General features: G+C 42.0%; 1 protein-coding gene across 4 annotated transcripts in view; it reads right to left on the bottom strand.

Moving 5' to 3' along the window:
- igsf11 (immunoglobulin superfamily member 11) overlaps positions 1-20,294 on the bottom strand; it is a 94,851-nt gene extending 74,557 nt beyond the window's left edge. For all 4 annotated transcript variants that reach the window (XM_061681905.1, XM_061681907.1, XM_061681908.1 and 1 more), the window contains exon 1: positions 19,770-20,294. In XM_061681905.1, the coding sequence (XP_061537889.1) occupies positions 19,770-19,830 (61 nt within the window). In that variant the 5' untranslated portion in view covers positions 19,831-20,294. The remainder of the gene's footprint in view (positions 1-19,769) is intronic.
- Between the last annotated feature and the right edge of the window lie 1,249 nt (positions 20,295-21,543).

Below are 21,543 nucleotides of genomic sequence, written 5' to 3'. Positions count from 1 at the left end.
GAGCACTTTGCTGAGCCATACGGGAAGGATTGCATCTATAAAAAGAACGATCAAAACACCTCACCGCAGGCTTATAGTGTTTTATTCCTTATGATATGTATCACGGTGGCCGACTGGTTAGAGCGTCGGCCTCATAGTTCTGAGGACAGGGGTTCAATCCCTGGCCCCGCCTGTGTGGAGTTTGCATGTTCTCCCCGTGCCTGCGTGGGTTTTCTCCGGGCACTCCGGTTTTCTCCCACATCCCAAAAACATGCATGGTAGGTTAATTGACAACTCTAAATTGCCCGTAGGTGTGAATGTGAGTGCGAATGGTTGTATCACTGATTTCTAAAGGGGACCCACTATTAATTGGTATACTACCATTAGCGGATTTTTGACTCACATATGGTCTTACACGATGCAGGACAGGATGCTTATTTATACGTGCTGCATTTGTACAGTATATCAATGCAAGCAAACATACCTAAACGTCTATGCATCAACTCACACACACACGCTTAAAACACAGCCTACAGCGCAGCACATAAGGCATCTAAATTGGTCCCAGTGAGATAAGGCACATGGCTGACCTCTACCACATTAGCTGTGTATTGAAGTTTTAGTCTCGGTCACCTAGATCAATAGCTTGAGAGCATTTGGAGAACCAACTCTGATGTAGGGAGCTTGTAAAATAGAATGTTTTGACATGATGATAAGGGCGAAGGCTAACTGGGACTGTAGTCGGTACATCTGAGAGCGCTCCCTTTTTGGATAAGTTGTGAGTTAGTCTTTAGATCACCTTTGGACAACATGATCTTTATTGTATCGTGTTATGTTGATGAGTGTTTTAATAGTCTACTGCATATATGTCAAACTCAGGCCAGGGGGCCAAATTTGGCCCACAATGTAATTATATTTGGCCCGCAAGACCATATCAAATGTGTATTAGAGTTGGTCCGCCAGTATATAGCACATGCGCCACTAATATTACAAATCCCAGAATGCTTTGCTAGTGTGTTGGCCCATGAGTCTAGACCGGCGAGCGCCCCTTCCCTTTCTGTTGCAGTCGTTATCAACTATGCTACCAGTCTCCTCGAGGAAATTTACACTTCCCCTTCCCAAAAATGGCCAAACGAAAGATGGAAAACAGTTCACGTCCAAGACAGGTGGGAGGCAGATTATCTGTTCACTAAAGTAAAAGACGGACCTGTTTGTCGTGTGCGGAGCAACGCGGCTGTAACAAAGTATGTAACATAATTGAATTAATGTTTTGTTTTTCTAATGCCCTTTATCAACTCCTAGGCAGGGACTGTTAATAGTTTGAAGTTTGGATTTTTATTGAAGGACGTTCTTATTTTTTGGGGGTTGTTTTGTTGTTGGCCTTTGAATAAAGATTTACATAAAAAAGAAGGTAGTTGGAGATAAATAGAAGAGAGAGAGACAGAAGAATTCATGTTTTCTATTTAAATACCAAACAACAAACAAATACCACTGACGTCTTTTATCGCATATTTGATTTCTCGTGTTTATAATATTAAAGTTTGTTTATTCCAGATTCAGTGTTTCAGCAAAATTTAAGTTTGTTGTCATATGATCAACTTGAACGCTACATTTCTGCAGAGAAGGGAAACATGCACATCACAGTGATTTTTCATTAAATATTGAGTTTGTCCCGTGACGTTGACCCAATTTTTAATTTTGGCTCACCGTGAATTTGAATTTGACACCCTTGGTCGACTGTATGTTACACACTGATCATGGCTTTGATTGGATCCAAATGTTGATTGTGATTAAGGGCAATACAAATAGCCTTGACTTGACTTGAAATGTAGAAAGAATGAGCCTCCAGGATGGTCAACATTATTGTATCATTTTGTTGCCTCTGACTCATTAGCCGGGTTTATATGGAGCCTGGTATTCTGATTAAAATTAGGTTAGAACTCCAAACCGAGCTGCATGTAAACACTACAATCGGAATAAATGAGCCAAAACTGAATGGAATTTGATCCGGATTCATAGTGGTGGAACATCCCTTCTTGCCAAACCGATCAGACGTAAACTTTTGTCATGTAAACCGTGAATCGGGAGTGGTGTCGGGCTGGGCTCTATCATGATGTAAATGCTCAGTATGGTCATTGTGTACGCACTTAAAACCATGGCAGCTTCCTACCAGAGTTGGTCTGCAACAGAGATGTTTTTACACCAGATCGGAATAAATTATGTCACATTTAAACAATTGACCATAGATCTTCAAAAAAAGTCTGCATGTAAAACCGGCTACAGTTCAATGTTCCTACAGAAATGCCAGTGAACAGTACTTTGAAATAAATACTTTATGTTATGACTCAATGTAGTTTTATAGTCCAGGTTAAAGTCCAGGTGAAAAGGACAGTTTCACACCACACACCCACCCGGCCGCACCCGCGACCACAACCACACCTCTGACTTCTGCGTTAACCATCCATGAACAGGATGTGAGACGCATCTTCAAACAACAGAAGATTAACAAAGCGGCAGGGCCGGACCATGTGTCCCCATCCTGCCTCAAAGTCTGCGCGGACGAGCTCGCTCCAGTCTTCACTCAGATCTTCAATAGATCTTTGGAAATGTGCGAAGTTCCATCCTGTTTCAAACGCTCCACCATCATTCCAGTCCCCAAGAAACCTGCAATCTCGGGTCTGAATGACTACAGGCCTGTCGCTTTGACATCTGTGGTCATGAAGTCCTTTGAACGTCTTGTGCTGGACCACCTCAAGAGTGTCACAGGTCCCCTGCTGGACCCCCTGCAGTTTGCCTACCAAGCGAACAGGTCTGTGGATGATCAGTCAACATGGGACTGCACTTCATCCTGGAACACCTCGACAGTGCAAGGACCTACGCGAGGATCCTGTTCGTGGACTTCAGCTCAGCGTTCAACACCATCATCTCTGAACTCCTTCCAACCAATCTTCTCCAGCTCAGCGTCTCACCTGCCATCTGCCAGTGGATTTACAGCTTCCTGACGGGCAGGACACAGCAGGTCAGGCTGGGGGAGGCCACCTCATCCTCACGCAGCATCAGCACTGGGGCGCCCCAAGGTTGTGTCCTCTCTCCGCTGCTCTTCTCCCTCTACACGAACGACTGCACCTCAGCGCACCCGACTGTCAAACTTCTGAAATTTGCAGATGACACCACTGTCATCGGCCTCATCAAGGACGGTGACGAGTCTGCATATCGACAGGAAGCGGAGCGGCTGGAGCTGTGGTGCGGCCGACACAACCTGGAGCTGAACATGCTGAAGACTGTAGAGATGATCGTGGACTTCAGGAGGCATCCTTCGCCACAGCTGCCCCTCACGTTGTCCAGCTACCTTGTGTCAACCGTCGAGACCTTCAAGTTCCTGGGAATTACAATCTCTCAGGGCCTGAAGTGGGCGACCAACATCAACTCTGTCCTCAAAAAGGCCCAGAAGAGGATGTACTTCCTGCGGCTTCTAAGAAAGCACGGCCTGCCACCAGAGCTGCTGAGACAGTTCTACACAGCGGTCATCGAATCAGTCCTGTGCTCTTCCATCGCAGTCTGGTTTGGTGCTCCTACAAAAAAGGACAAACTCCGACTGCAACGGACAATCAAAACTGCTTGAGGACTTGCACGCTGCCAGAACTAAGACAAGGGCGTGCAAAATCCTTTCGGACCCTCCCCACCCCGGTCACCAGCTCTTCCAGCTCCTTCCCTCAGGTAGGCGCTACCGATCAATGCAAACTCGAACTAGTAGACATTCCAATAGCTTCTTCCCTCTTGCGATCAACTTCTTAAACACATAACCTATAATTCCATTGCAACAAGCTGACAATTTTTTGACTTGAGTTCGTTGTCACATTTCTGTGGGGCCAATTATGTATTACTCGTGCACTCACTGTAGTTGTCTCGCCATGCTGCACTATTTGCATATACTGGCCACTCATGCCAGAGTAGCATCTGCTCCATTTGCACACTGATTGAGGAGTATCTGTAACATTTGCACAACCAACATTGTCCCAGATGATCGCACTACTCGTCACTTTAAACCGCATACACTCCTTGAAGTCTCAGCGCCCTTTGCACAATGGTCATTGCACTGGACTATTGCAATATTAGTCATTCCAACTGCTCTAAGTGCTGGAGGACTCTGCATCTTTTTGCACAATTGTTTTTTGTCAATGTCTTTATGTCTCCAAAGTGTTCTGTAAATTGACTGTCTGTTGTACTAGAGCGGCTTTAACTACCGGAGACAAATTCCTTGTGTGTTTTGGACATACTTGGCTAATAAAGATGATTCTGATTCTGAGAACCGTCACCAGACTGCAGTCTCAAAGGAAGAATATAAAACATTATTATTAGCCAACAGTAAATATTTTTGATTATCCTAGACTCTATTTATGCACCACCGACAGACGTAATCATCACTATAAATATCTACAACAGCAAATATGTCCAGCTACAAAATACAGCATCATTCCTCATACTTTAAAGCAATAAATTACAGAAGCAATGTCATCAAATTCTGCAAAACACTTGAGCAACAAGAAGATGATGATACCATTTAGTGCTCTAGTAAGAGTCCATCACGAATTAGTCATGCTACCAATGTAGCAGTTGTGCCTGACGTCAGGTAGTTTACAGCGCTAATGCTAGCTTAGTATTGCTATTTTGTCGAAGCTGGACATGCGCTCCCTGGTGACTATTTAGAACGAGAATCGCGCTTGTGCACATGAGTGAGGGGTGTGGCTTTGGTTGGAGTTTCAAGGGGGGAGGGATTAGTGACCTGAGGCTACGTTCATACCTTGCTAGCAGTTTTAACACCGCAAACTCCCCTTTTAACACAATCTGAAGGTGTCTCCTATGAACTAGGACATTTGCATTTCTGAGGATGTTGTACTTCTATTAATCTGCTGTATAACGAGTAATAATCAAATGTAGTGATGTAGGGGTGGGCGATATGGGCAAATAAAAATATCTTGATTTTTTTTATTTTTTTTTATTTTACGCTAACGATAATTTCACAATATCCTAAAAATAATAATAATAATAAAAAAAGATGTCAATCTCTACTTGCTTTCCAGAACTTTTATTGATAGACACATTGTTTCAAAACAATAGCTCTTGTTTACTATTTTTACAGTGCCAACAAAAAAAACTATAGACTACATGCGTTCCATTGCGGGCCATTGTTTCAAATCACCCACTTGTTACACTGCTAAACTGCTGAAAAGATTGCTCGGCTACTACCACTAGCTAGCCACTAGTTCGAGAGCGAGAGTTTATTTTGAGTCACGTGACTGAATCATGCCCGCTGATTTGGCAAATGAGGACTTTATGCACTTCCTCCTTTCCCTCTTATGTCGTCCATGGACCTGTTTGGTTATTTTCTTTTGGAGACCGTACGAATACTCGATAATGTAAAATCGCACATCGTGAAAGCAACGTTCGCGATAATATCGAAGGTGATATACTGTATATCGCCCACCCCTATTGTGAAGTTTCCCATTTCCATTCCTGAGAATCTGATTCTTGTTGATTATGCCAGCACAGATGGACAGAATTCTTCAGAGGCCAACAGCAGTGGTTGCTGAGATGAATTATGCCAACGTAGAGCAATACCACGTTGGGCCCCGGCCGTTGCTACCCGCTCAAGTCCCTGGCGGAGAGAACAAGGCCTTGCTTGTTTGGCAGGGACCTGCTGACGGGAAACATAATACATTCAAATGCTAATGAGCCATGAAAACATGACCAGCATAACACCTTGTCCTACCTAAAATATATGAATATCTATATAAAAGTCACACGCACACGCACGCACACAAATCTACCATACAGTAACTGAATTGCACACACCCACAAACACAGACTGCTCGCTGTCTGGTACAGAACCGCCTGATCGGTCTCATCACCAAGGAGACCAGCACTAAGCAGGCGCCTGGCAGAGACAGAATGCCATTTAGCATTTAGGACCCCACAAAGCTTTCAGGCAGAGAATGGAGTCCTTTTCTCGATAAAAGAGAAAATAAAACAAGGCAATGCATTAGTCACAGAGAGAAATCGGGGTGAAAGAATGAGTGTATGAGATTCACTTTAGAGAGCAGAGGGGGAAGCGGGCAGGTTGGCAACAGATCGACAGGGTAAAAACACAGCTGGCGAGAAGAAGAAATGAAATAAAAGTGTGACAAAAGGCAAAAGGAGAAGATTGTTTCTCCTTTACATCGCTGACTGAATAACCATTTAGAGTGATTTCTCTAACTAACATAAAACCCCATTTGAGATTTAAGAGGCACATGTGAATTTCAACTGATGTCATAAACGAGGGATTCTATTTATTCTCATATCCACCTGAGTCACCACCGGGCAGGGGGTCGAAATGCAGTGCAAATTAAGTGCAAAGATCCATTATTTTGATTTATATTTATGTAATTGGGAAGAGGAAATTATATGGGAAAACAGTAAAGCAACTATTCTGCTGCTAAAAGCCCCCTCCCCTGTGAAGAGAGAGCGGAAGATTGTGTATAAGTGTTGAATGGCTTAAGCTTGGACGACGTTAAGCTACGCCAAATGCCAGATGTAGAGCTTTTGGGAATACAGAGACACTCAAAAGATAACCAGTGAATGTTTATGTTTTCCACATGTTTGCTTGTGTCCAACCAAATTTCACCCCTGTTTAACTGCATCATCTTCAGATTGCCAAGCTTTCTGGTCTCCCACATCATTCCACTCACCCCAACAATGAAGATGAAACCATCCTATGTGGTTTACTTGACATTTACCTTCCAACATGTAGTCTGGTGAATCCCACTTAATCTCTTCCTCTATAAAAAAAAAAGAAAAACAACAACCAAAAAAACGCTATTTTTTTTTAACATTTAAATGCAGCCTGTCAACTTCCTATCTAAAGACCAACATATATTGTCAACATGATCTCACAAACAAAAACACGGCATCATAGAAAAAAAACAAGACATGGGATAAAGAAAATGCACTGCGGACACGTTGGTGGCGCACAAATGACATTCCTACTATTCTCACCAGAAAGCAATGTGTTGTATATAGGACCCCACAGGATCCTCACGTCTGTCACAATAGAGACTTTTTTTACATTCACTTCAAATCTGTTCCTGTTTCCCACTGCCCCACAACAATTCTGCGTTACAATCATGGGGACAATAGAAGGAACGTGTTCTACTCTGGCCATCAGAGACCCATTCATTCCCATATCATCTCGTAAACACAAAGAAATTGCTCTGAAACGGGACAAAGGCCCGTGTTAATAAAGAAGCCTCCTCCCGAGTACAGTGGCGTCATTGATCATCGCATGTCATCATTAAAACACTGTTTCATCTCACAGCTTTGATAAAAGGAAAATGTCAACCGTTTACAGGCCAGAAAAGATGGATCGTCTGATGTTGTGCCATTGATTATGAGATATGTTTATAAGAGTCTTACAGGCCCCCGTGAGAACACTCCCCATCCTTCTTTATCCTCTCTCCACGCTCATACTTTCTGTCAATCAATATTCTATACACCACCATGCTTTATCATCCTCGGCACGCTTTGCGTCATCACATTCCAATGGAAGTGAGAGCCAAGTGGAATTGCACATGCTTGGCCATAATTACAGTTGTGATGATACAGACAGTAACAACTTAATAGTCTCTGGGTAATTACCCCAATTGAATAGACGATAGCTACAGTAAATGGATTGTTTGACATTGTAAAAATGTGCACTGATGCATGTATTTGCATATCTGTGTGTGTGTGTGTGTTCGTGTACGCGTGCTCATGCACTTGCACGTACAATGGTAAAGATATCATTTTTCTTAGATAATGTGTTATAAATACATTAAGGATAATAATAATAGATATAAATAATATTAATGTTATTCATTGTTGTAGAAGGCTGACCATATGCCAACGAAGCGCATATGCCAAGGAAGTGTTAATTAGTATATTAAAATTTCATTTGTACCTGGGTCTAAAAAGCAAAGCATGGAGAGTCGTATTTGCATTATTATAATATATATGCAGAGGCCAGGGCAATTTGCTTTTACCTTGACAATCGCGCCATGTTGTTTCCGGTTCCATAAAAACATACATGTGGCGTCTCAAAACTTTTCTTGATCAGAACACCAAGGGTTGCAGTTTTTCTGCTGCGGAGAGTTGGTTATCTGTGTGTTCGGGTCAATCATCTGGTGTGTGAGTGAGAGTCGCTGGCTATATTTTTCATGATCGTCCAGCTCAGTTGCGTTCGGCAACATCGCTCGGTGTGCGGCGGGCCTCGTGGAAACATCCACCCCTTAAAATCCTAATATAGTAGTAGTGCATAACTGTTTGTGGTCGTCCATGATCCAGAGAGTAGCCTATAAACTAACAAACAAACGCATATACAATACTGTGCATTTTCACTTTTGTAACCACATTAAAACATTCTTGTTAAAATACAGAAAACCTGTGCGAAGCATCAAATACAGCCCTCTTTAAGAAGATCGCAGGTTCCGGAGTCGACTTTTACCAGGATCATTATAATGATCACTTCCTGTCTCTTGGCTTTAACGCCACAGTTGTCCACTGAGGTAACGGGACCATGAGTCTACGTTTATGTTTTGATACAATTCTATCCTATATGTCATGGATAATTTCAATACTATTTGAACAACAGTACTGGCCACCTGGCAATGAGGCATACAGGAAATATACATTGCGGAACATTTGCCACTATGCAGCTATCATAGATTCCATTCTTTGAGACATTCTTTTTAGTGTGCATTTGCATCTTTGTCCATTCATTCGGAAAGGAATCTGAGATTTGGATTACTAATTTCAATGTGTTTTAAATTTAACTCTGTCATTATAGTCACCAGAGATAAGATCAAAGTTGGAGAGTATTGGTGACTCAGAACTTTAAAAAGGGCCACAAGAGCATATCATTCCCTATGAAATTCCTACCCCTTTTGTACATTAAACACATTAATAAGTAGACAAAGGACAACATTTGTTGAAAAAAAAAACATGGGCAATTTTGTGAAATCATGACCTGTAAATACGTTCCCTGAACTTATCTTACAAAAAGACAGCTTCAGCAGCTTTCTCCGAAATTCGAAAAACATTACAGACTGAATTATCTACAGGTGTGACTGTGAATGTGAATGTTTTTTTGTCAAAATGTGCCATGCGAAAGACTGGCGACCAGTCCAAGGCACACACCAACACTATTGAAAATGGATGGGGCAAAAAATAACGATTAAGATGTTGAAGCTCAGTTTGAAAAGGATTTGAGCATGCACGTGTTGCTCACCCAGCGGCGTTGATTCTCATGACCAGTTATAAGGCTTAACATTTTTTAAGATTACCATCTGTTTTTTTTGTTTTTGTGTGTGAAAACACTGAGTTGAATAAAAGGGGTTCTTGAGTACCAGTGCAGTGTTACATATTGCTCCTCACCTCATCAGCAAACAGAACTTTTTGACTCACTGATACAGCACTCTCATTTTTTTATGCACATAATGTATCGTAAACAAGGTCTATTTATTTGGGCACTTGCTGTCGAGCAGCTACCAATCGCCAGCTGATCAGCTGTTCACCTCCACCACTGCCGGTAGTGATCCGGACCCTTCTATGCATCAGCTTCAGAAGTGTACCTCCCTGATTTCTCCGTGGTAAACCCCCACAAGGAGCCTCGCCTGCCTGTCGGCTCGCTACAAGAAGTTTCCAACAAGCGGCTGATTGGTGTCCAAGCAGCCCGCCATCAGCTGATGGCCAACGCTCGCTTCTCCTCTGCCAACATGGCGACTTAGAAGGGGCAGGGATTTTGGGCAGCATCTTAGGGTGTTACAGAAAGAGTAAAAAAAATATATATATATACACGGATCGGCGGCAATCGTTTTTTTCAGCAAATGGTTGTTAAAGTTCAAGAGAACAATTTGTGAGTTCGGTCACTGCGAAAGGTTAATCACAAATCAGCAGATATTCAAAGTAATTAAATGAACTTTGCATTCTGTGACGTATTTTTAGCCCTTCCATGTCCGAAACACAAATGTGCAACCACATTTTCTGCATGTTGCGTGGGTGAAGGACTGTAATGCAAATTGTACAGTAGTGTTTTTCAGTGGGTCTATTTTTGCTTATTCTTAGTAAGATGTTATCCCACTTCGAAGTCCACTGTTATAACACACAGATGGGGATCTCACCTATCCTCCTCTTAAAGTAAACCTCACTGCACCATTTCTTCAAGGCTAGTGACACGAATCACATTTGATAAGAACTAACGGCAAACACTTTTCAGTCCCATCACTCATCCTTGGAAAATTATTGTGACGAGTGAATTTAAGGGACAATAGGCGATAAAATGGCAGAGATAGTAATTTGGAATGTGTAGAAAGAAAGACAAAGTGACAAATTGAAAGTGTAGAGGGCACAAAAATGATAAACCTAAGACAAATATAGACACAGAAGAGAGAAAGGGGAAGTCAAATGACACTTGAGATAAAGACCTAAAAACGCCACTAAGGAAGAGGACTCATGGGTGCGACGCATTAAGCAACTTATAATGGAAGTACCCTGAGCTGCAGCCCAAACTGCCCTGCAGGGACCAATCCTGGGAAGAAGCACACTTGGAGGAGAGTGTGGCAAAATGCATACAACACATTATTACTATTAGTTTAGTAAGGTGTGTCCAAACTTTCCAACCGCTGAGGCCCGCATACCTGCAAAAGAATCAACGGTTGCAAGGGCCACTATGCCATTCTTTGACTTGAACATTGAACATTGAACACGCTAAAAACATTCCATCAAGCAATTTCGGTTTTAAATTGTTTCTTTGGATATCTAGAAAAGTTCTACATAAAACCAATGTATTGTTATTATTAGTAGTAATAGTCATAGTAGTTGTCAGGTGTGTTGCACTCATGGGGAATGTGGGTGCGGCACCCTAAAGAATGGAAAATGACTGCATAATCTGTGTTATTTTTCATCTTTTTTTTTTAAATAACTCCTGCAGAACTCAATTATTCATGATTGCAGAGTTACCAAGTGTAGTGTAGCTTTGTTGACAAATGTTAGAAACTAATTTTGTTGGGACAAATAAAACATTAAAGATTGCATCCATTTACTGAACACCGAATTAGCTACACGTGCATAAGCTAATAAAATCCAATATGAGCTTTGTCCAAAAATTCCCCCTTCCCAAAAATAAGTGTCAACAAAAGAATTCCGAACGGCAAAAGGATTTTCAACCATCATTTTGTGACACTAATGTAAATATTTCTGCCTTTTCTGAAGTTAGTCAATGCAGTGGTCTGCACGGGTACTTGTCATCCACATTTTGCCCATTCAGTAATAAAGAAAACATTGTGAAGGTAAACTACACTTTCCCTACACGCCAAACTTCAGGTTAAAGAGGTTAATTTATTTTGCAAAAAGGAGAAAACGGACAATGCAACAGTCATGATTCTCTTCCCGACGTGGGGGTGAAAGCTCACCCCAGGCCATCGTAATGCAGGACAGTTTGACGTCTGTTATTTTAGACAATGTGCTTTTTGCTGTCATCTGTATTTGAACCGTGCATAAGAGAGAGTCAGAACACCCGGCAGATCCTTTTGATTGAATTCACTCACCTCGACTCCATCGTTTCAAAAGTGGCATCGATAGTTTGATTGTAAGCAAAAAGCTTGTGAATGTATTGGTGTGCAGGTTTCTATCTATAACTCTTTCTTCTCCCCGGGATGCTCATATTGAACACTTCCACGTGAGTCAAATTATCGAGACGTCATCAAGAATACCACTCGCGGGCTGCAAATTCTCCAGACAATGGCCTGGTCCGTTCACAAATAGAATCAATTTGACATAATGCGGATGTTGTACAGCGGAGATGACAGGTTTCATGCCAGTCTGACTGATCGGGACTCCGGCAGCTTATGTTTCTTTTATGAATCTTGCCATCTTTTACAATGAAAAAAAAAAAAAAAAAAAGAAATATTTTAATATTTAATTTCCACTTGTATTTTTACGAAAGGCCTATACAGTATTTACCAAAAGCAATGCTAACACTGAAGTTGTACAGTACATGTATACATCTGTGGGAAACATCTTTACAAAATAATTATACTTTATATATATATATATATATATGATATTGTATTAACTGCCCATGATGACACGTTGCTGTGGTGTGGAGGTCACAGGATCTTCGTTATTCATCAAGCGCCATGAGGTCATCTTGTCATTGTGTCGATCAATGAAAAATCCATTTCAAATTAGTGATGCAGGGCTGCAGCAATCTATGGAATAGAGTTTGAAATACCAAATATACAGCATATGCTCCGCTGTTTAGAAACATGAAACCTGTTGTCACCGAACATCTACTCCCTGATGAACGTACGTATATTCATGGTACAGGTGAACCATCATTCAATTGGACCAGCACAGCAATTTCTTCAATGCAAAGTCAGCTTTGCACCATAAAACATGCAGCTGGAAAGAGGAATCATACAACTATTGTCTCACCATTTGGTTAGGATTGCCATGGGTTAGTTTATTATTATTTCCCATTTATTTTCTTTGCTTATTATTTGCCGGTGTTTGGATGTGGCAAAACTGGCAGTATTGTGCTTATTATGCAAGCTATTTTCAAATCAATTGATAACACAACATTTGAGTATGATGGTTCAAAATTAAGAATAATGCTTTCACAAAAACAGCATTTAGTTCCACAGTGCCTTGTCTTTCAAAATAATCTTTTTCTTCTATTTTTATTTATTTATTTATTTTTTTTAAATTCACCAATTCACTTTAATAGTTATCACTTTGTCCTATAAGGAAGAATTTAATAGCGCATTGGAAGAGCATCATACTAGCCACTCAACCAACCACTGGAACCAGTCAATACAGTCCAGGGACGTCGTGATCCTTTGGGATCAACATTAATTTACTTATCGCGGGGAATATATGAGGACTGAGGGACACAGACGATCTGTTAGCACACACTTGTGGGATTAATGTGTGCACAGAAGCATTTCCTTCACCATTGATCTGAGCTCATAAAGGCTTACAATGAAAAACACTGCAACTATTATTAGTTATACCAGAAATCGACTGGCAGAAACTGACTGTGTGCTGCAGTACATCACGCATACATAAATAAATGGTAGGGGCGGAGGATTCAGGAAGTCAATTGACATGTATATCTGCATATATAGTGTGAATATAGTCAGTCAGGTTTGCACGGATAAAAATAATATGCCCGCCAAGAAAAAGGAGACAACAGTCAATGTGGAAGCTTGTCGAGCCATACAGTTCATCACACTTGACTCAATAGACAGAACAGAGGAATTCTCACTCTCGAAACGAAATGAGGGCGGAGGGCGGACCCCTCCCTTCCACCAAACGGAGGACACTGTCTCGCCCGCTGGCTGGGCAGGGACTGGTTGCATTGGCAGGCCCTGCGGGTTGGTGGGGGACGTCTCGCTCTCCTGGGGGGGGGGGGGGGGGGGGCAGCGGCGAGGCACGTGGGGCGGTGTTGGTGATTGGCTGGGGAGGGGTGGCATTGGGCCCCTGCGACCTCCTCCGGGTGGCCGGTTTTGGAGCGCTTCGGTCGAGCCGGTGGACCGCCCTGGGTCCCTCGGTGTGGGTGTTGTCCCGTCCACCGGGCCGCTCTCGGGTGGGCTCCTGGGCCCGACCCCGCTTCTCGTGTGGGTGGGGTGGTTGCAGTAATCACAGGACACTTCTGAAGGTTATTGTGCATGAAGAGACGTTGTCAATTCACTTGCCCGTGTCAGCTGATACACACCCGTGGGACTTATTAGCTTGGTGTGGGGCCACTTACTCATTACGATAAATAACTCATAAGTATGCAAATGTCCTGGGTTTCCTCATTTGCACTCTGTTTCTATAGATGTTTAGAATTTACCTAGCCACTCCCATCACACTTCAGCTGTATAGCCAGGTCCACTACCTCTGTCCTACATGAGTCCCCTCCGGTCCTTGTCCTGTCCAGTCTTGTCCTATACTGTCCTGTCCTTCCTTCACAGTGTGTAGCACAAGACTCAAATCTAATGTGCCATCGTACTATGCTTATAATGATTGACTTTCCTCATCTTTCTTAAAGCTAGTGTCCTGTCTTTTGTTGTCTTCTCCTCTTATATTATTTAGTTATGTTTTTACTGTCTCTCCCTTTTGTTTTTTTCCGTCACTCCCCTTTAGAACGTTGTTCTGTCCGACTTAAAGTTTCAATAAATATCCATCAGAATACAAAGAACCGCCATGGCAGCTTAAAATCGCCACTCTGGCACAGTAAAACTGTTCCGGCATAAAAGGGATACAGATCCTCCTTTCTGCTTGACCTAACATCCGACCAGGACAAAAAATAAATAAATTCATAAATAAAAGAAACATTTGGTTTGCTTTCGTACCATACAGTAAAGACTTAAAAGCAAAATTCTTTTAAATCATCTCAACACACTCAACACGTAACCCACCTTAAAAGTGCACATGCCGAAATGTCCCTTGAGTTACTGATGTGATGTTAAGGTCCCATCTGCAAAGATCCTGTCAAAGCTTCAGAACCAGCAAGGTGTGAACGACATAAGCGAGAGGCCTCTAAATATTTATGAGACCAGAGCGCACACCCGTGCACGCACGCACGCACACACACGCACACACACACACACACACACGTGCACCCTCAACTGATAAGCAGCATCAATCTAAGACATTATCTCATCTGAATGCAAATCGTTTTTCGCAGGATTGCAGAAATCCTCGTTTTTATACTTGAGTGTAAGAGTGATGATGTTGCTGCTTGCTGGTTCTTGCCACACAGCAAAACAGAATCTGTGTCAAAACATAGTGCTTAGATTGGCCTGTTCTCCCTAACCATGAATATAAACTACAGCCAATTTAATAATCAGATCTCATTCAAACTAGATTTACCTGCATGCTCGTGATTTGCTCACGTGACGCACTGCACAAAAGGTAGAACCGAGTCAAAACCTCAAACGCCCAAACCCCAGCGACCGCGTCAGATGTTTGCCCCAGATGCTCGCCCAACTGCCGAGCAGCCTTTAGGGCCCGGTTTAATGTGTGCTTAAGAGGCTGTCGGACGGAGCGACTGCTGCGCTTTCCCTCCTCCAAATATCTGCCTATCATTTATTCATTCACACTCCCGGGACGGCTGCTGCCGCCGTCATCTGAGGACCACGTCGTCTGAAGTCCTCCACGCCTCTGTCGCTCAAAACATACGTATGCGCACGCACGAACATGCACTTTGCCAACGGTCCCAGCGGTCTTTTAATTTTTTGAGTGTCTATTTTTAGTGAGAAAAATAATCGAGGTGGAAAGTTCCATCTGTCCAACACTCATGTTCCAGCTGCTCCTTTTTAGCAGCAGGCGGAAAGAGCAGCGGAAAAATGCCGCTTATCAGATAAAACTGACACGGAGAGGATTTATTTATCACATGAACTTAGCTCAACGAGAGCGGCTGAAGCTGGAAGCTTTGGAAGAATGCATCTTGTTTTGTTTCTTCCACAGAAACGGGGATGATGTAAGAATGGGTGTGCAGCTTGTCACTCCCCGAAGCTCGGAATCGCCCGGTCTCATTTCTAACTTACACTTCAAAAGTTTACATTTCAAACGTTGTACTCTTAACAGTCTTGACTAGTCTCAATTGATGTTGCTCCACTACAACGGCCTTTATGGTATTGCTCGATTAGAGATTTACTGTATGGTATTTTTAGGTGGTGATATCAGAGCGATCCGATATTGAACTCTGGTATCGGTTCCGAACTATCGGAATAAGTCTTACATTAGGTATCAACCGTCCACACTAAGGATAATCTAATCATAGTCCAATACTGATATGGAGCGTTGTTTTAATGAACTTAAAAGTATGTACACTCACCATATACCGCATGACAACAAAACAACACTTAACAGATTGTTTTCTTTATGACATCTCTGTAATTCTGTGGAGATCAATATTTTTTTTGGACAGTTTACATGTTGTCGCACAACACGTCAACAACGTTGCGCAGTCACGTTAATCTCCATATGCTTTTTAAGCACCATTTAAAATCTTCTGCTTTGTTGCGCACCAGAGAGCCAAATCACACGTGTGAGCACAACAAAATGGCAAGGTGTCAAGTGGAAATGTATGTAATGTAAAGTGCAGGAAGTTGAATCACTGCCAGTTGGATGTCTACAGAAGTATTTAGTATCCCTGCTTCGTTTGAATGACAGATTGATGAAAATTGACCAGGCAGAGATGTCTTTTCAAACTTTGAAAGGTTATAAAGTTCACAAAGAAAGTGCAAATTCAGCTTGATGCCAGCTTGCACGCGCCGGATGTCAAAGAGCTTCGCAAACACCCCCGAGTTGTTGTATAAACAGACAGACAAAGTCATGTCGGGAATATTATATATGTCCAATCTTCCGTGGGATTTAGAATAGAAGTAGCCACCAACTCCACCTTAATTCAATGTGCTCAATTGATTGAAGCCAAATGTTGGTTCTGCCCACAGCCCTTGAGCGTTGTTCTGGGTGAAACATTAAATCTGGGCACACACACAGAGCAGCGCCTGTGCTGATATCGCCATGAGTGGTTCATTGTGACAGTAGCTGAACCAATCAGTTTAAGAGCATAGAGCCTCCACTGTTTTTGGGATTGGAAAGGCTGGAAACTTCCCTTGAGAAGGCCAAAAATATCACATATTTGTCAAATTTTACTTTCTGAACAAAACAAGCGAGATGAAATTCCAGATTTAGAACCGCAAGGGTGGTCTAATTTAGAGGTTTAGACCACAGGGGTCAAACTCAAGGCCAGGTTTGTTAATCCACTGGTCTGAATCAAAACGTGGATAAAGTACGTTAGAAAGAAAGAAAAAACAGCACCTTTCGCTGGATTTTGTGGTGCAGTGCCAACACCTAGTCGTCACTAATTTGAAGTAAAGGTCACAAAATACCCCAACAAACTCTCCGGTGTCTGCTGACATAATCAGACGATCAATCTACGGATAAATTGGGACATGTGAAGCGTTGATGTCAGTACAGTGCACACAGCCAAAACAAGCAACTGCAATCAATATCTGGGTATATATTTATAGACACACATGGGACTCCCCACTGAGACACAAAAAGAGCGATGAAAAGGGGGAGCCCGTCCCTCAAACAGTTTGTGCCGATTTCCACTCAGCGGCCTTGAAAGTGGCATTCCAACACGGGTTGGACTGCAAGGGGGGAAAATGGCATCGGTGTAGTGTTTTTTTTCTTTTCTTCTTCATCTGAAGCATTTTGTTGCACAGTAGCCCAGACTGAACCAACCTAACAAGCTTACGACACGTGCGTGTGCGTAGGCGTCTGATTGCGTGTCTGTGTGTGCGAGCAAAACTGACTACGCGCCGTCCGACTGCAGAGGAAAAAAATAAAATAAATGAATTTAAAGCGGTCCAGTTCGCAAAGTTACGAAGATCATCTTGTCTCACTATTTCTTGTGATACACACAGCTGCTACGTCTCCATGTAATCAGTACCTCAGCCAAATCAAATTAAGTCAGTACAATTCGAAAACCTTTTGGCATGTTTTTATTGTCAAGTAAGTCAGAAATGAGCATATGTATGACTGCTGATAGCTACTGTTGTGCTCATAAATGTATATATTCTGGCGGAATTTCTGATTTAAACATTTTTATTTCTTTTTTTAAATATGACTGATGGCTGAACATTTCTATGTTTTGTTCAATGATTGTGCATTTCTGAAATGCCTTATAGTTTATTTTGAATCTGATTAAAAATGAATGTATTTTGAATGATCCCTCGTGTTTGCTTTAAAAATATATATATCTGCCAGGGTTCTCAAATTTATGAGGAAAACTGTTGTCATGTGCTCTTGTTTACTCAGTAAAACTAAGACCGCATTTGAGAATAAGAGCAAGTAAATGAAAAATCTAATTATTTTGCCTTCAAATACAGCGCTTAATTAACTTGATTAAAAATAAAGAAAACATTTCAGTTTCCCTTTTTCTACTTAGCATCTCAACCAATTTTACACATTTGGATTTAACTCCTCTTAAAAATGAAAGCGTTCTAGAGTTTCTCTTTCATTGCCCTCTTATATTCAACTCCCCATTTTTTTTTTTTTTTTTTTTTTTTTTTTTTTGCTCAGTGATAGAATTGTGCTCTCGCTGGTCCTGCCAGGATTTTCTGTCATCTCACTTCAGATTTTAAGTGGCTATGTTTGTTCAAAGCCTGCATGTTTTGTTACATAACGGCCCTTCGCATTTGCACTTTCAATAGTTGTTCCCAGTGGGAAGTATAAACAGAAATGACTCTGGCCGTTACATTTTCATTTGTCGGGAGCGCCATTTGTTCTGTATTTTCTCTCCGTTAAGCTTTTTATCAACTTCCTGCAGCGTAGTAGTGTTTCTCGCTCTCGCTCTCTGCTTCGTTGCTTGGTGTCCGTCTGTGTCTTGTCTTCGCTGTCAAGTCAGTGTTTACCAGCTGAAATGCCGTTTTGATTGGTTGAGTAAGGTCACGTCGGACGGCTTAACTCGCATGTAATTGGTCTGCAGCTTTCACCGTGCACTAAACCGCTGCCGTAAAGGCTACAATGTCCGCGCCGCTGAAAATAGCTTTTGAATCTTTGGATCTTTCTCTTTTTGGGCCGTCGGACTGGGTCCGCACGGGGACAGCTTCTGGGTCCGGATCCGGACCGCAGTCCGTCAGTTAGTGACCTCTGTTCTATACATAATCATAAATCTGAAGATGTATGATTTGGAATTGTCAAAAAAAAAAATATATATATATATATAAAAATAAAGATGCAAAAAAAAAAAAAAAAGCAGTTTACATTAAACATTTGTGTTTCATTGTCTTCACATTTTATGATAACTGTGCTTAACTTCTTTTTACACTTGTACTCCATTTATGAACGTTAAAATATTACCTGCACAGTTTTGACTCTTATTTCTAGCCATCCGTTTTTTTTTTGTGCAGGGTGGCAGGAAAGTGGAGCCTATGCCAGCTGACTTCGGGCTCGTTCTCAATATGATTGTATTTATGTCATTTTAAGCACGTTTAAGCGCCCTGATTTACAGTAACTAGGTTTTATTTTATTTTATTTTTCCCTTTTTAAAGCCGTGTAGTTTGATACTGCATCATTGGCTATCTCGTCTTTCAAAAAAAAAAAACAATAAAATCATTTTTAAAAAACAGTTAGAATCGAATTCAAAGGTTAGAAGTGTCTATATGACGTAATCAAGTCCACTTCATGCCTGACTGCATGCTTTAACGCAACAGCACCTGTGCGAGTGAAGTACTGGTAAATCACACACACACACACAGACTGGTTAACAGCGCGCATTACTACTTTTAGTGTCTATTTCAAAACACACACAGACTCGCCCACTTAATGTGTATCTGCAACAGTTGCGTGGGCTTGAGAATGAGAGAGACGTCCTGTATTTCCAAGAGTTCCAGAGATACAGAGCTCTCGCTTGCATGGGATCAAACGTGCACAGTCAAAAGTGCCGTGGACGGAGATGCATGCATGCATCTGCAGCATGCTGCAGAAGAAGAAGAAAATGCATTTGAAATGGGTGCTTTAGATTGGTGGAAATGTGGGGATTTGACTGCCCGGCTATGGTAAGTATTAAGGGGGATGGAGCGGGATCAAATGTGTGTGGCACGCGCCCAATGTCACAATTCCACGTTTTTTGTTTGTTTTTTTTTAATATATATGTAACGTGGCATGATACAAAACTATTATTATTATTCCATAAAGTTGTCACGTTGACTCACCCTCCATGCAGAAAATGAGCAACCAGGCTATCCATAGGTCCGAGTTGTGAAACTTGACCATTGTTCCGAGCCGTTCTCAGTTTCCTTCGACAAAACTCGTCCTTGTGATGGCATATGACATGGAACAAGTGGGTGTCTTGTTTTATTTGATTGTTTCTTATTCTTTAGGCAGCGCACACCAGCGGCCACTTTGTTATCCCGAAACAAAGTGAAACGTTCAGACGTGTGGTCCAAAAGGACCTCCAATTCATGTCCGGTCCCGGTTCACCTCCCGGTCCGTTTTGTTGTTGTTGTTGTTTTTAGTGGTTGTTGTTTTTTTCCCCTTCTGTTGAAATTGTTGCGCCACGCCGTCAGCTTACGCACAGTCGGTGGATAAAGTGAGAGTTGGACCGAGCCGCAGCTCCCCGCGTAGGTCTGAAGGCGACTTAGAAACAAGTCCCAAAGTGAGCGTTCGGCGGCCGCCTCGGTGAGACTCTCCAGCGCGTCCTGTGGCGCTCCATGCTGCCTCGCTTCATCTGCAGCGGCTCAGTGGACCAGCTGGTAAAGTTAACCGGAAAGGCTCCCAGCTTCCGGTTTGTGACATTCAAAATAAAAGGACTATACATTGTCGGTTCGGGAAATGTGACGTAATCAAGAGGATGCTTTGCTATGACCTTCCATAAAATACTTTAAAAGTGACTATGTTTTATCTGGTCACTCTATATTCACATTATCCTTAACAGCGCCAACCTTTTTTGTTTTTTGCCTTGTACGTTTGTTTGAAATATGTTCCACTTCCCTGTCACTGTTAGAATCTTTCTGTGCACTTGACGAGCCACTGTGGCGGACGATTGGAAAAGGACTTGAGTGGGACTGTTGCTGGGAGACCGTTGACGCCAGCAAGGGAGGAAAAAGTACTTGCGTCCCCCTTGTGGTAAATCCATAGATGGACCCATATTTTGGAAACGACTTTACATTTACTGAGGAATAGAATAGAATAGATTGTATCTAGATAATTTATCCTTTATACCACCGGTATCAAACTCAAGGACTGGGGGCCAGATCCGACCCAACACATCATTTTATGCAGCCTACCAAATTCTGGAAATTATGTGAGCCCTTTGCACGCATCTACTTTTTCATCTCTTACTAAATGCAAAAGACAGTCACTTTTATATTATACCATTTGTTATCAGACATACGCATTGTTTCCAAAATCCTTAGAAAAAAAAAACAATCTTCGATTTTCACGGACCTCTGCTTTTTAAACAAGTCATCTAGCGATTTGTCGCTCAAAGTGAGAACCAAATGCAGGGGAAGTTATGGAATTAATAAAAGCAGATTTATGTGGTTTCAGTCATATGCGAGGGCAAACAAAACAGCCTGGCCTGCGATGAAAAGGAGTGACACTCCTGTTTTTGCTTCGTACAGAATTTACACTCACTAGCAGTCGCTTTCTATCCTCATAGCTCTCTCTGTCCAAAAGTCCCACCCTTACATACACAATAATGCTCACTTTTAAAATAATGCTGTTTTGTACCATCAATTATTGATTTAATGTTTTTTTTTTAAAATATATCTTTGATTGAGTCTTTCTGAGACGTTTTTCTAATATTTCGGTCTATATCACATGTTGCAGTGGGTGTTTTTATGTAATTGCAGTGTAAAATGAAGATGGAGGCCTGATGACAAATAAAACATTCAATGTTGCGAAATGTCACAATTCAGTATTTCTGTTGTGTGTGTGTGTGTGTGTGTGTGGGAGGGGGAAAGGGGATGGGGGCTGTTCATAATC

Source organism: Phycodurus eques, chromosome 7 (assembly GCF_024500275.1).
Source record: "Phycodurus eques isolate BA_2022a chromosome 7, UOR_Pequ_1.1, whole genome shotgun sequence".
NCBI classification, from domain to species: Eukaryota; Metazoa; Chordata; class Actinopteri; order Syngnathiformes; family Syngnathidae; genus Phycodurus; species Phycodurus eques.
Note: the sequence above shows the minus strand (reverse complement) of the source record. Positions and strands in the feature narration are given on the sequence as shown.